The sequence below is a fragment of the Onychostoma macrolepis genome, chromosome 05 (assembly GCF_012432095.1).
Source record: "Onychostoma macrolepis isolate SWU-2019 chromosome 05, ASM1243209v1, whole genome shotgun sequence".
NCBI classification, from domain to species: Eukaryota; Metazoa; Chordata; class Actinopteri; order Cypriniformes; family Cyprinidae; genus Onychostoma; species Onychostoma macrolepis.
This window is the reverse complement of record NC_081159.1, coordinates 28,504,017-28,517,996: the sequence shown is the minus strand read 5'-3', so window position 1 is coordinate 28,517,996 and position 13,980 is coordinate 28,504,017. Positions and strand designations below refer to the sequence as shown.

At 35.8% G+C, this 13,980-nt stretch overlaps 1 protein-coding gene and 1 long non-coding RNA gene across 3 annotated transcripts; one reads left to right on the top strand and one right to left on the bottom strand.

The window, feature by feature from the left end:
* Positions 1 to 406: 406 nt before the first annotated feature.
* Positions 407 to 4,793, bottom strand: LOC131541319 (uncharacterized). Of its 2 annotated transcripts, none has more exons than XR_009271469.1 (3): positions 4,623 to 4,793; positions 3,745 to 3,864; positions 407 to 1,809 (listed from the first exon to the last, which is right to left on the bottom strand). It is a non-coding gene; the product is annotated as an uncharacterized LOC131541319 (long non-coding RNA). The 2 variants fall into 2 exon arrangements; XR_009271468.1 differs by having other exon boundaries at positions 407 to 1,803; positions 4,623 to 4,787.
* Positions 4,794 to 6,009: 1,216 nt separating this feature from the next.
* fkbp6 (FKBP prolyl isomerase 6) lies at positions 6,010 to 11,345 on the top strand. The gene is made up of 8 exons (XM_058774596.1): positions 6,010 to 6,350; positions 7,113 to 7,230; positions 7,812 to 7,901; positions 8,003 to 8,205; positions 8,285 to 8,404; positions 8,543 to 8,740; positions 10,128 to 10,237; positions 10,323 to 11,345. The coding sequence occupies exons 1-8, from the start codon at positions 6,276 to 6,278 to the stop codon at positions 10,399 to 10,401; spliced, it is 993 nt and encodes a 330-aa protein (XP_058630579.1). The 5' UTR covers positions 6,010 to 6,275; the 3' UTR covers positions 10,402 to 11,345.
* The last annotated feature ends 2,635 nt before the right edge of the window (positions 11,346 to 13,980 follow it).

Sequence of the window (13,980 nt, the reverse complement as noted above, 5' to 3'; positions counted from 1 at the left end):
CAACACAATTCTGGACAATGTAGATTTCATATTGCATGGTTTTGTATTCATATTTTGACCACTAATAACAAAGTTTATTTACATAACATTCCAGAACATGACAAATATTAAAATATTCACTTTAGCTTTCCTTTCAGCGATATATATAGTGTCATAAAAGTAAAGTACACTCTAAGAAAAATGAATTGTCTGTATTGATTTTCTCAGATTTTTTCACAGATTTCACAGATTTTCCCATATGTTGAAATGTGTTGTGTGCTAGGTTTGAAGGAAACATCAGTAAACTTTAGGAAAATGCATTTTCTGCTAGGATATGATCAGTTTTCTTCAATTGTTTTTCTTACAGTGTCCTCAAGAAATTCAGACGAATGATGCAAATAATATTCACATGCCTTCTTTAGGAAGTCAAGCAAAGTCTCCTTTATTTATGTACCTCTTTTTACAATACATATTGTGTCAAAACAGTGATAAACAGGAAAAATAGCAGTATCAATTATGGAAACTCAACTATGGAGACATTCTGCAGTAAAGCAGCTCACAAATACAAAATTGTTCATATGCGATTCAGCTGAGCAGCTCCACAGAAGACAATAGTTCAGCTTGATTCAATTCAAGTAAAGAAAGCGTCTTATGAAGCGACTAGACTGGGCTGCCATCAATTTGTTTAGGCATTTGAATGTGAACTGATTTGTCAACATGAAGCACTAAAGCTGATTCAATGACAACAGCAGATTATAATAGATGTCTGCATTTATTTTTGAGGAATTTACATCGAATTTTTGAACAAAACACGATGACAGCTTGAGGTGGTTAATTGTTTCCAACATACAAAATATGGTTGTGAACAAGAAAGTGCTTTTTTATATAAAATCTTTAGCCTCAAACAAAAAGCATGTGTTTAAGATGACTACTAAAATTGCATGTGTGCTTCTTTTGTCACTTCGTAGAATAAAAAGGATATTGTGCACTTGACCTCAGAAAATGCCCTTGCTTTTAATCACATCTCCTTGTGTTTACATACCAAACTATCAGCAGAGTTTTCATGGGGAATGTGTTTTTCTTGATAGCCTTTCCTGCCAAGTCATGTTTATATGACAGCCTGAAACTGATGAGCTTTAGTGAACACAACAGCAGATTGGTACAGTAACATTAAGTTGATCATGCATTCCTAAAGAGAAAGTTCACATAAAAACTGAAAATCCAGTTAGACTCACTCTCAAGCCATTCCAAACCTGACTTTCTTTGTTCTGTGGATCACAAAAGAAGATAAAAAAATAAATAAAATTGTCAGTAGGATCCAATGTTTTTGACCCCACTGGACTGAATGGACAAAGATATTTATCATAGCATAAAAAAAAAAAAAAAAAAAAATTCATACAGGTTTGGAAAAACATGAGAGTAAGTAAACAATACAAATGTTTATTTCTGGCTGAACTACACCTTTAATTATGCTGGAAAACGTCATATTAGATCAGATGACACTTTATAACATAAAACATAATCAATATCAGAAACTGTCTAAAATGAAAAGACTTTTTTATAAAGAAAATAACAGTGCTGGTCAAACTGATTTATCCTTCTAGTCTGCTGCAGCTATTGCTATGGCATTTCTGTGACATTATGCACGTGCACAATGTGTTTTGAGTTGTGGGCTGAGTGACTGTGCCCATCTGTAGTGGCAAGCATGGCAACCACAACAGCAAATATAAGAGCAGCTGAAATCAGTACAGTGGCTATGAGTCCTTTATTAGCCCGCAGGTACACCATCTTCTGGTTCACAGCAGATTCCTTACATTTTTTCCTCTGAAACTGAAATGAAAACAGAATATTAAGATTATGAATCAGCTCTTTTAACACTAAGTTGAAAAGTGTATCATTTTCTCCTTCCACAATAAGGCTTTGTTGGTATTTGCAGTTCATAGAATTCTGTGAGTAATAATGTTTATATGTTCAATTTATACTAAACATTAATGAACACAAACAGACGTAAGCTGTTGAGACTTGCATGCTTGAGCATTTGGCACAAACCTTGAGTTCTCTGAGTAAACCTAAACAAAAAGACATCCATATGAAATACAACCCAAATTCCAGAAATGTAGGGACGTTTTTTTATTTTTTATTTGAATAAAATAAAAAAAACTAAAAGACTTTCAAATCACATGAGTCAATATTTTATTCACAATAGAACATAACAAATGTTTAAACAGAGAAATTTTACACTTTTATCCACTAAATGAGCTCAGTTCAAATGTGATGCCTGCTACAGGTCTCAAAAAAGTTGGCACGGGGGCAACAAAGGGCTGAAAAAGCAAGAAATTTTGAAAAGATTCAGCTGGGAGAACATCTAGCAACTAATTAAGTTAATTGACATCAGGTATGTAACATAAAAGGGATGTCTTAGAGAGGCAGAGTCTCTCAGAAGTAAAGATGGGCAGAGGCTCTCCAATCTGTGAAAGAGTGCATAAAAAGATTGTGGAATACTTTAAAAACAACGTTCCTCAACGTCAAACTGCAAATACTTTGCAAATCTCATCATCTACAGTGCATAACATCATCAAAAGATTCAGAGAAACTGGAGAAATCTCTGTGTGTAAGGGCATGATTACGTCATTGACATTACTAAATGGGCCCAGGAATACTTGTGAGGCTAAAATAAGCGGAATGACGGAGCTGAATTCAAACCGAACAGCGGAAGTGACGAAGAGCGGCGAAGAGTGCTGAACGAATACGGAAGAATACTTCCAGAAACCACTGTCGGTAAACACAACCTGCCGTGCCATCTGCAGATGCCAACTAAAGCTCTATCATGCAAAAAGGAAGCCATATGTGAACATAGTCCAGAAGCGCCGTCGTGTCCTGTGGGCCAAGGCTCATTTAAAATGGACTGTTTCAAAGTGGAAAAGTGTTCTATGGTCAGGCGAGTCCAAATTTGACATTCTTGTTGGAAATCACAGACGCCATGTCCTCTGGGCTAAAGAGGAGGGAGACCTTCCAGCATGTTATCAGCGTTCAGTTCAAAAGCCAGCATCTCTGATGGTATGGGGTGCATAAGTGCATACGGTATGGGCAGCTTGCATGTTTTGGAAGGCACTATGAATGCTGAAAGGTGTATATAAAGGTTTTAGAGCAACATATGCTCCCCTCCAGCAGGACAATGCAAAACCACATTCTGCAGCTGTTATAACAGCATGGCTTCGTAGTATAAGTGTCTGGGTGAATTGGCCTGCCTGCAGTCCAGATCTTTCACCTATAGAGAACATTTGGCGCATCATTAAACGAAAAATATGTCAAAGACGTCCACGAACTCTTCAGCAGCTGGAAACCTATATCAGGCAAGAATGGGACCAAATTCCAACACCAAAACTCCAGAAACTCATAACCTCGATGCCCAGACGTCTTCAAACTGTTTTGAAAAGAAGAGGAGATGCTACACCATGGTAAACATGCCCCCGTCCCAACTATTTTGAGACCTGTAGCAGGCGTCAAATTGGAAATGAGTTCCTTTTGTGCATAAAATTGTCAAATTTCTCAGTTTAAACATTTGTTATGTTATCTATGTTCTATTGTGAATAAAATATTGGCTCATGTGATTTGAAATTCTTTTAGTTTTCATTTTATTCAAATTTAAAAAACGTCCCAACATTTCCGGAATTCGGGTTGTAGTATTGTAAGGACTATTAAATGATATATTAACTTTAGAAATGACAAGAATCATGTTATACATTAAGGAGACACTGTACTTACGGTGCACTGAGGCTTTTCAGGTTTTTGATTGACATCTTTGAGTTCTTCTGTTTTATTTTCATTTTCCAGCATAGCAACTTTCACCTCCTCTGCCTCACTCTTAGCATTCTGAATATTATCCTAGAACAGAGTTACCGACAATTTAGGGTGACATGTTTCCTTAGTGTTTCCTCTCTGATGCTTTTAATACATAAAAACCTATTAGAAACATAACATTATTTATATATGACAGAATAAAATTACATAATACAAAATAACTAATTACATGATTAATAGAGGAGTACAGAATAATTTTGGATTAGCAAAGTAACCACTAGATTAACATCATATTAACTATAAACATGATCCGCTAACAATGCAATAATTTTCAATAATAAAAATTAACTAATAACTTTTTTTTTTTTTTTTTGTATATTGTGCTTATGCAGTCATTGTCAATAAATGACATCTGGTTTATTACTTTGTATCAAATGCAATGACATTCATATATTTTAAGTAAGGCTCAAATGTCATTTCAGGGCCACTGCATATCCATAAATGGTATTTATTTTTTGCTATCTTAAGGTGCAAATGATCAAATAATGCATTCAGTAATCTGTACTGTCAGCTGATAATCAGCTGATAATTGGATGCCTTTATTGCACTGATAAGCAAGCGTTTGGCCTACATATGAACAAAAGTGAAAGCACATTGCCATTTCAAATAATGTGCATGAGATTACCAAACAGTTTGGTCATAATATGTTGCATAAAATCACATAATAGCATTTCAAAATGTTGCATAGCTTACTAGGATGTTAGAGAAATAAGCTATTCCTTAAACTGTATCCAAATGTCACTGAATACTGTCATTCTTATTGTTTGCATGCATAAACTCACCATACTGCAGTAGTATCACGTTGAAGCCTGTATGTGTGCTTGATTCTGGCGATGCAGAAAGAGTGAATGAAAACACAGGTGAAGTGAGAGCAAAGTCCGTATATCACATCAAGAAGGTATGCAGCTCCTCCTTCTCACTCCACTTTAGCAGCGCTTCCTCCTTTATTTGCTTTAGCGTTTCCACTTCCACTAATCACTGGGTGATTCATTGAAACAGACCATAAATAACAGGCTCATTCCCAGGAAACAGTGACAGACTATTTATCTATTTACCATTTCATTTGAAAGGGTTCCTGTTGGATATATATATATATTTTTTAAAGAAATCATATGTTCTCACCTCAGGCCCCAACACACTGTGGTTACAGGTACAAGTATTTATAGCTACATTAGTCATTTTCAACACTGACAAGTTTGGACATCCTATACCTACAACAGCATGTGGTATGATTTTTGCTGTAGGGGAGGCCGGGGCAAGTTGTCACATTGAGTAATCTAGTGTTCCCTACTTTGTAAAAAACAATGTTTCTTTTTCAAACATGCTTTGTGCCATGATTATTCAAACATCATATTCAAATTATTCTGAGGTTGAAAATCAGTGGAAATAATAATGGTCTTGTCTTGAAAATATCATTGAATGTTTGTAGCCTATGTAGGCTACTAAGAAAAAATATCACAGTGATTTTTTCCAAAATATCTAGTACTAGTACCATTACTAGTATAAGCATAACAAAATAGGATTTGAGAGAGAGACTAACACACAACAAAGACTGAGAGCAACTTACCTGTTTATACAATGTGGTCAAACAGACTTGGATAAAGTAGAAAATGTCACAGCATAGTTGAACAGAAAGCGAGGAACAAAAACAAAGTCTTTTTTTTTTTCTGTGATTGTTCTTTCACAGAATGAGGTAATAATAATAGGCTATGTCATGGTGTCTTGGAGTGGCATTTTCTTTATACATGAGCTTATCAAAATAAATAAATAAATTATTAAGTAGGGGATATAACTCTATAGCTGCAATCAATACAACCCTGTATTTTCACCAAAAAAAAAAAAAAAAAAAACTGTTATTGTTATGTTTGAATTTGTCAGTAAATCCTAAACCGTTATAAAATCAGTAGCATATTCTCTTAGTTTCTTTTAAGTTATTAAACAAAAACCAATTCTGTTTCATATGCACATTGATTAATTTTTTAATACAGCCAAGTCAAAAACATAATTACAGTTGTCTATGTTTTATTTGTAACATTTTTATATTGATTATATCGATCCCATCTGTGTTCGCCTAAGTGAGTTCGATTCCTGAATGAATCGAGGCTCTTTGGAGAACGCCTCCAGACAGGTTTTGTGAACCGATTCAGTTCTTATTCACTAACGGATTGTCAACGAAGACTCGTTTTCCCCACCTACTTAACACAGTTTTTGTAAAATAGTGTAGATGTATGTACACAGATGATCTAACGACACTTGGTAAAAAAAACATATGTGTCTTGTGGCTTATTGTTTCATTAAACAGTAATTTCAATATTAAAATGACGGCCGCTAGTTGGCGCAGGTGTCGCGCACACTGGCAGTAACAGATTCTCTGAGTCAAATTCACACTTGCAGATTGACCTCTTCAGAAAGTTTTTTTTTGTCCTAAAAACACAATGTCAACAAACGGCAGGACCTCGAGAATATTACAGTTCATAGCACCAGATGAGCGCCGTCAGTTTGGAATCGAGGTAACGTTTACTGCACTGCAGTAAAAACAAAGACTATAGAATACCCTTAAAGAGAGTCTTAAAGAGACAAAAGAGCTGGCTATTTCTAATGATGCATGATCAATTTACAACAGAACGCGCCAGCAAGCAATTCACTTCTCTTTATATGTGACTTATTTTAACGTTAGTTCTCTACAATGCCACTACAAGACAAAATGCGCAGTCTAGAATTGATAAAAACAAGGTGAGCTTGTTAACCTCCACGTGTTATGCATTTATGTAGGCTTAGATTTATGACACTGACGTGATCAGTGCAAAAAAATAAAATAACCATGTTACTAAAATATGCATTTCAGTATTTTTAGTAGTGTCTCTTTTTCCCGCGTAGGGTAATCGATACCCCTTACAACAAAATAATACTGCTGTTGTGCCTTGGTATAGCCTAATGATGATATGGTAATTCCATGATGCTTTAATATAACAATACTAAACAATTACCATATTCACGTGGCATGAGTTTATGTGGTACTCCAAGATAACTTACTTCCAAAAAAGCAAAAGATTTACCAAGTTAACATGTTAACATAGTCCAGAAATATGGTAGTATGTCAAGAAACAAACATAGTCTCATGTTTTTGTTGTTGTTTTTTGGTATTGGGGATTAATGTTAACTGAAATATTGTGTTATACAGTGTTACGTGTTGCTCAGAAAATGTAGCTTTAACACGAATTAAGAAATTTTAAAACATTTTGTAGTAATTTCTTTCTCTTTTTTTGTCTTAGACTCCATTCCAGCGTCTGGCTTGGCAAATGCAAGACATATTAGGGGATGGAGGAATTCTCAAAGAGGTTGTCCATGCAGGAGAAGGTCCACCTGTACCCAAGCATGCCTCTGTATCAAGTAAATGACTGAAATGAACATGGTGGTTTTATTAAGTTCTAGCTTCTTGCTTATGATGGTTAAATAATACAGAAATAAATGATTCTTAGAATACACACACACACTACCATTCAAAAATTTGGGGTCGAGATTTTTCTCATATGCTAACCATTTATTTGATAAAAAGAAAGAAAAATTAATATTGTTAAATGTATTTATTTTATTTTACAATTTTAAAGATCTGTTTCTATCTGTTTAATATATTTTAAATGTATTATTTTGATGATAAAACTAATCATCCTAATATGATTTGGTGCTAAAGAAACATTTCTTATTGTCAATGCTGAAAACAGTTGTGGTGCTTTAATATTTTTTTTGAAAACTGATATTTTTTTAAGGTTCAGTATAAATATTTTAAATATAAATCTTTTGTAACATTATGCATTTCTGAAATATCACTTTTAAATTTAATGCATCCTTGCTGAATAAAAGTATACATTTCTTTAAAAAAAATACTTTTGATTGGTAGTGTATGTACTTTTATGTTATGGATTCTCTTTAGCTTCTCATTAGCTGTCAACATGAATTAATTTCATCCACAGTTCATTTCTCTGGTTTCATTGAGTACTCTGACGCACCATTTGAGACAACCAGCCACCTTAAATATCCACGAATGATGAAGCTTGGTAGAGGTAGGATGGAAACAATTCTTCCATTAGAATGATAATCAAGTTTTTCCTTTGTAATCTCTTCTTTGTCTTCCGCCGAGACACTCTAACCTCTTTCCCCATAGATGTTACTTTGTATGGCCTAGAGCTTGGTCTTCTTACTATGAAGAAAGGCGAGTTTTCCCGTTTTCTTTTCAAGCCCAAATATGCCTATGGGGACCTTGGATGCCCCCCGCACATACCTCCATTAGCCACAGTCCTCTATGAGGTGCAAGTCCTCGATTTCCTGGACTCGGCACAAGTGGATGAATTCATGGATTTGAGTATGGTAAGATTTTTATGCATTTAGCTTGCTCATTTCATTTGCTTGTTGTGTCAGAGATTGTAATCTCAACATTGTTCCTCAGGAAGAGCAGAACAATGTTCCTCTGGCCACGTTTCTGAATGTACTGGACACACAGCGGAGCTTTGGCAACCTCTGCTTCAATAAGAAGCGCTATGAAGATGCTCGAGAGCGATACAAACAGGTTCTGTGCTTATAGCTGTCTTGTTTCTAAGAAATGAGTATGTAAATGGTTAGAAGGAAAAATTGTAGTTTATCCTAATACCTAATAATTGACTGTGTTGTAACAGTCGTGTCACACTGCTGTTGGTCCATGGTACAGGCCATGACACTTTTCCAGAATCGTGAGTCGGTGGATGAAGAAGAGAAGAAGCGTCTTAACGAAATGAAATTGCCTTTCCTGCTCAACCTCTCACTCACGTACCTCAAACTGGAGAAACCCCAGAAGGCCCTTTGCTACGGTCAGAAAGTGCTGGACATCAGCCCTCAGAACACTAAAGCGCTCTTCCGCTGCGGCCAGGTTAGGCAACATTTGGTCATTTTTATATCCTTTGTTGATAACCTTAACCTTATCGTAATCTTTCAGTAAAAAAACATTGCTCTATAAAATCTAGGGGCTGTCAATTGAGTTCAAATTATAATAAAATCAAGATATGCTGATTAATTAATTGAATTTATCAGTATTTGCTGAGAAAATCACCCAAATCTAGTGCGTTTTCAGAGGATCATTTGCTTTGTTCCCGAAAGAAGGACTTATGTTCTGGGATTCTCCCACTCACACCGGTCATCCATCAAGACGGACTGACAGGCTTTCTTATCACTGCTCCAGAGATCATTTTCAGTTGGACTGAGTGATCTCAAACTGATTATTTTGGTGCCACTCTGAGCGTGATTGCGAAGTTCATATATGGCGAAACTAACCAAACTAAGGGGAAAAAAACGTGCCAGGTTCCAAAGGAGCTAGTTGTGAAAATTAGTAATTGCATACATAAGAGCTCAATATACTGTTTTATTTCCATTTCAATGAAAATAAAATTATAGGTTGATCACTGGCCTACAGCAGTCCATTTTACGATCGCGTAGACAGAGGTGTGGTCACATCAGTGAAATTTGATGGGCAAAGAAGGTCTATTGTCAATAGTGAAACAATGTGTTATGCACTGCTTGCACAGTAGTCACTTTCAAAGTAAGCAGTTTTTTGTAAGACAGCCTGACAATTTCACATGAAAAATCTGAAATTGAGTGAAATCTGAGTGGGGAAAAAAATCCAGATTGCACAGATTCCTTTTGGAATGACTGTATTTCATCCATAGAATTTTGGCGAACAGCAGCAAGTGTGCCCGTGCTATTAGGGGCTGTTCACATAGGATATGTTTAATTCTTTTCCTTTTTTTTTTTTTTTAAATTGCTGTTACTCATTCACACTAATGTCTTGGCTACTCTGTTGCTATTTTCTGTGTCTCAAGCAATGAGCTCAATGATTAGCTGATTTTGAGCACATGGGCATGTCTTTTGTGAACGGCACCGTGTTCTTTTTTGACTGCACGTTCAGATTGGACAATTCAAGTTTGAATTGCTGTGCTGGTGGGAAAATTCCTTATGATTGAATTTATATCTGATTCCTGGAACAAGATTTCTATTTTATTGCATCACTTTTGCTTTTGTACTATAGTGTGCGTTTTTTTAGTGATCGCACCAAGTTAATTTATTCAGTGCAAATTAAAATGTTAAATTGACAGCCCTAATAAAGACCTATTCTTTAGAATCCTGAAGAAACTTCCAATCAGGTTTTTATTTGTGTTTTGTTTACCATTGTAGCGGAAGATCGCTGATCTGATATTAAGAGCTTTCCTTTTTTTAATTTTAATTTCTTTCTTTATTTTATGCATGTATGTATTTTTATTGAGGCCTGTTTGGAGATGAATGACTATGAGAAGGCACAAGATTACCTAACACTCGCTCAGGCGAAAAAGCCATTCGATCCTGACATCAACACCTTGCTGAGAAAGCTTGCTCTGTAAGTTTTTCTTATCTGATAATTTTGGCAGGTTTTCCTACATGTGTTAATGTGAAAGCTAAACAAATCTACTGATCTTTTACAGCTGCTACAAGGACTATTTGGACAAAGAGAGAGATATGTGCTCCAAGATGTTCTCGGGTTTTAAAGGAATGGAAAAGTGAAGCTTGCAGTGTCCATGGTGGCGTTTTTACCATTTTTCAAACCCTCCAGATTGACCACAAGTGGGCAGTATAAACCCAACAAATTGTAATTTTGGTTTGAGTGGCCAACATTGCCTTAAATTTTGTCATACTTTTAATTGCTTATAGTTCAATTTTGTGTTTGCCAATATATACTTTTTTCCCCACAGCTTTCAGCATTATGTTCTCTGTTACTGTAAGATAAGCTTTATTATAGCAGACAGTCAAGATTTTGCAGTGTTGTGTTCAGTACTCTATATGGAGCATCAGGATGTCTCTCATGTGTGTGGCTGGAGTTTCAGAAGTTATATAGACTTGTTCATTTGTTGAATTATTTCTCATGCACTTTTTTTTTTTTTGTATGCCATGCAATGCACATCTTAATTTTACTTATTTTGTATGTAAATTTTGAAGTTAACATGAAAACAATGTTGTTATGCCTTAGTTTTGAATTTTCTTTGGATTTATATGGAAATTAATAATACTGTATAAGATTAAAAATACACATAAATTTTGTTTACTCTAACAAAAAAGTAAAAAATGTCAATATATATTGTGTATATATAATGTTTACCCTTATACGAGTCTTATATGAATCTAGTCATCTTGTTGTGTTGTTTTGGTACATTTTACCTAGTCTTTCCTTCCTGTCCTAACACCAGTCTTTAACAGCCCCCAAAATGTATTTGGACACTTAAAGCTCCCTTAAAAATGTAATTTCATTATCGCAAAATATTAAACCATGTTGTGTCTGCCAAAAAAATTCTGCACATGTTTTCTTAGAACTAATTTCACTGATGTATGAAGTCTTTTCTTCTCAATTTCACACATGTGTCCAGCAGAGTAAGCACAGGTGTGGCTCATCACATTTACTATGTAAAAAAATAAATAAAAAATGGTATTCCACGTTTGCTCTAGCTTGTTTGCCATCCAGGTTTTTATTAAATGTAACATTGTATATTGTAAGCTACTTTGGATAAAAGCATTTGCTAGATAAAAAATGTAAATGTAAACCACAAAATGTCACAATATATTGGGGCCAGTCAACAAGAAGTTAGCAACATAGCTTTACATTTTTATGAAGGTTTGTACTAGAACTTTCCATGTGGATTAACTGAGTTTGCCTCTGTATGGAGTTGTAAGGATGCCCTCTTTCAACGGAGCCAGGCTTTTGACCACACTGACCTACAATATTTAAGAACACCCCCACAAAGATTTGTAGAATGACGTTCCACTACTATTATATGTAACTGTTATGAATAGTCTTTTCTTTGGCTGGATGAGCAGTGCAAACACAGTTTAATCTTAAAGCAAACAACAGGTCTGTAAATCCTTGGACTACAGATAAATTGCTCAGTTTGGTTTCTCTGTCCTTGGTAACTTTAGTCCAGTGAAGTCCATCCTGTCTTGTTTTTGTTTCTTTTGAGTGTTGCTCTGCTGACATTTACCAGATGTGAAGATGTAATCATGTGTACAAAGTAGAGTTTATTATTCTTGACCCAAACCTGTCCAGGTTCCTTGGGTTTTATCCTGGTCTTAAGTTCTTGGTGATTTGCACTGTTAATTTCTCAAAACCATAGGTCTTAAAAACTGCTGTTTTTCCAAAGCAACATGTACAATATTTTCTAGATTTCTAGCATCTGTTGAATGTTTTGCCTTACAGGGAAAGTTCACAAAAATTCTGTTATCATTTACTCACTTATGCTGTTCCAAACCTTTATTTTCTTCTACATAACACAACATAATATATTATGTTTCTATTTTGTCATACATTGAAAGTCTGGGACTGGAAAAACCTTTTTTTTTTGCATTCCACAGAAGAATGACACAGATTTGGAACAACATGATGGTAAATAATAATAAAATAATAAATTTTAGGGTGAACTGTAACAGTGACATTTAGAGACATTTGTGTCTTCTGTTGCAAGTTGAAATTGATACTTAAAACTTTTTACTCATATAAATAGTGTAGTTATAGCATATACCAGCAGGAGCTTACAGCTGCATTTATAGTCACAATAAAGCAGAGGTAGAGACCAATCTTTGTTCCTCATGTAATGTGACATACATTGTCACAAAAAATGTAGGGCAGAGACTTGGTTCTATCCATTGGATGGGGAAAGATGTGAATACCAAATAATTGGAGAATTCCAGTCATTAGAGTCTGTCGTTTCACTGAAACGTTAAGTTATGAAATTTTGATTGAATATTACAAGGTGGAATAAATAAACATGCATGCCTGAATCATTCACAATAAGATCGAAAATATGGATAAAAAAAAAATGATAAGAGTGAATTTCTATTTCATACCGACTTTCATACTGAAAGGTGAAGTATGCTTTTTTAGCACCTGGGAATGCAGGAATAATGCTTATTTTCAAACAGGTTTTTAAATGCATGCCTTCCATCGCTTTTGCCTCATCCTCCATTGTGTAGTGAAAAGAGCAGTCCTTCCCTGAACTTACAGGCCGAAGTTGATACTCAGATTCTTTCTCTTTGGCTACCAAGACCATAGTGTTAAATATCAGACAGATTGTGTGTGAGAGAATCAGTGGTATGTCTGGATGGTGCCCATGATTTTGCCAAGTGGAACATATTCCTGGAGCAGGCTCCTGTTGGTCCTGAAACAACATTCCTATCAACCAGTTAGAGCTTAAGTCTCAGGTTGGGGCTTGAACGACTTTCATATCAACCTACAGTGTCATTTCTCTCTCATTTTAAATTAATTAATGGTTAGGAATGTTGTACCAGGACCAAGAAAAGACACTAACACATCCCACTTGCAAAATCACAGTCATCACGTGGCAACCGTGACTCTGATTTTGCCAAGTAGGATGTGTTCCTGGATCGTAAACCTTATTGAGATAGGGGGTGATGATTGGGTTATTAATGAACAAGGGATGAGGATCCAGGAACATGCAGTCCTTCCTGGGTTACAGACACCTGCGTGCAAACATGAAGCAGATCCAGATCTCCAAAACGAGCTGATAGCAGTTGACACAAAGACCCCAGTTGTGTCTTCTAGTCCATACATGTTTGGAGAGCTTGTATGTGAGTCTGTGTGCGTTCAGTCTGATGTGGATCCGAAGGATGAGCTGCCCTGATAAGATGTTTTGATGGCCACCCATCACTGCAGATACTATCACAGAAAGAATTCCATTGACAAAGTCTGAATGCCACAGACCATCTTTTCTAGACAGGTTGATGCTGGAAGCAGGAACGTATCACTACAGTTCATATGCACAGTCTCCTAGAATAAGGTTCCATACCTGTTTAGCATCATGGCAACTGGTCTTTCATAGTCATTCAAGTGATGACGGCACTCAAACCCAGGTCCAACAGATCCTCAGATTAGCACTTGTGGAGCTCTTCCAGGCTAAGATGCATTTGAGCAGCTGTTGTATATTCCAATCTGGCAGTCATGCAGACACGTCTGGCCTCTTGTCTGAAAGGCCACAGTGTTCTACAGTGAATGGCATCCAGGTGTCCAAAGTGTCAGTCAGAGAGGAATATGTCCAGTACAGCATTATAATAATCACCCAATAAAGCATTACAGTAATC

Bases quoted from the DNA above. Each gene is read 5' to 3' on its own strand.
- fkbp6 (XM_058774596.1), top strand. From the start codon at position 6,276: ATGTCAACAAACGGCAGGACCTCGAGAATATTACAGTTCATAGCACCA. The intron at 8,206-8,284 runs GTAAGATTTTTA...ATTGTTCCTCAG, and splicing joins AATTCATGGATTTGAGTATG to GAAGAGCAGAACAATGTTCC. The intron at 8,405-8,542 runs GTTCTGTGCTTA...TCCATGGTACAG, and splicing joins CTCGAGAGCGATACAAACAG to GCCATGACACTTTTCCAGAA.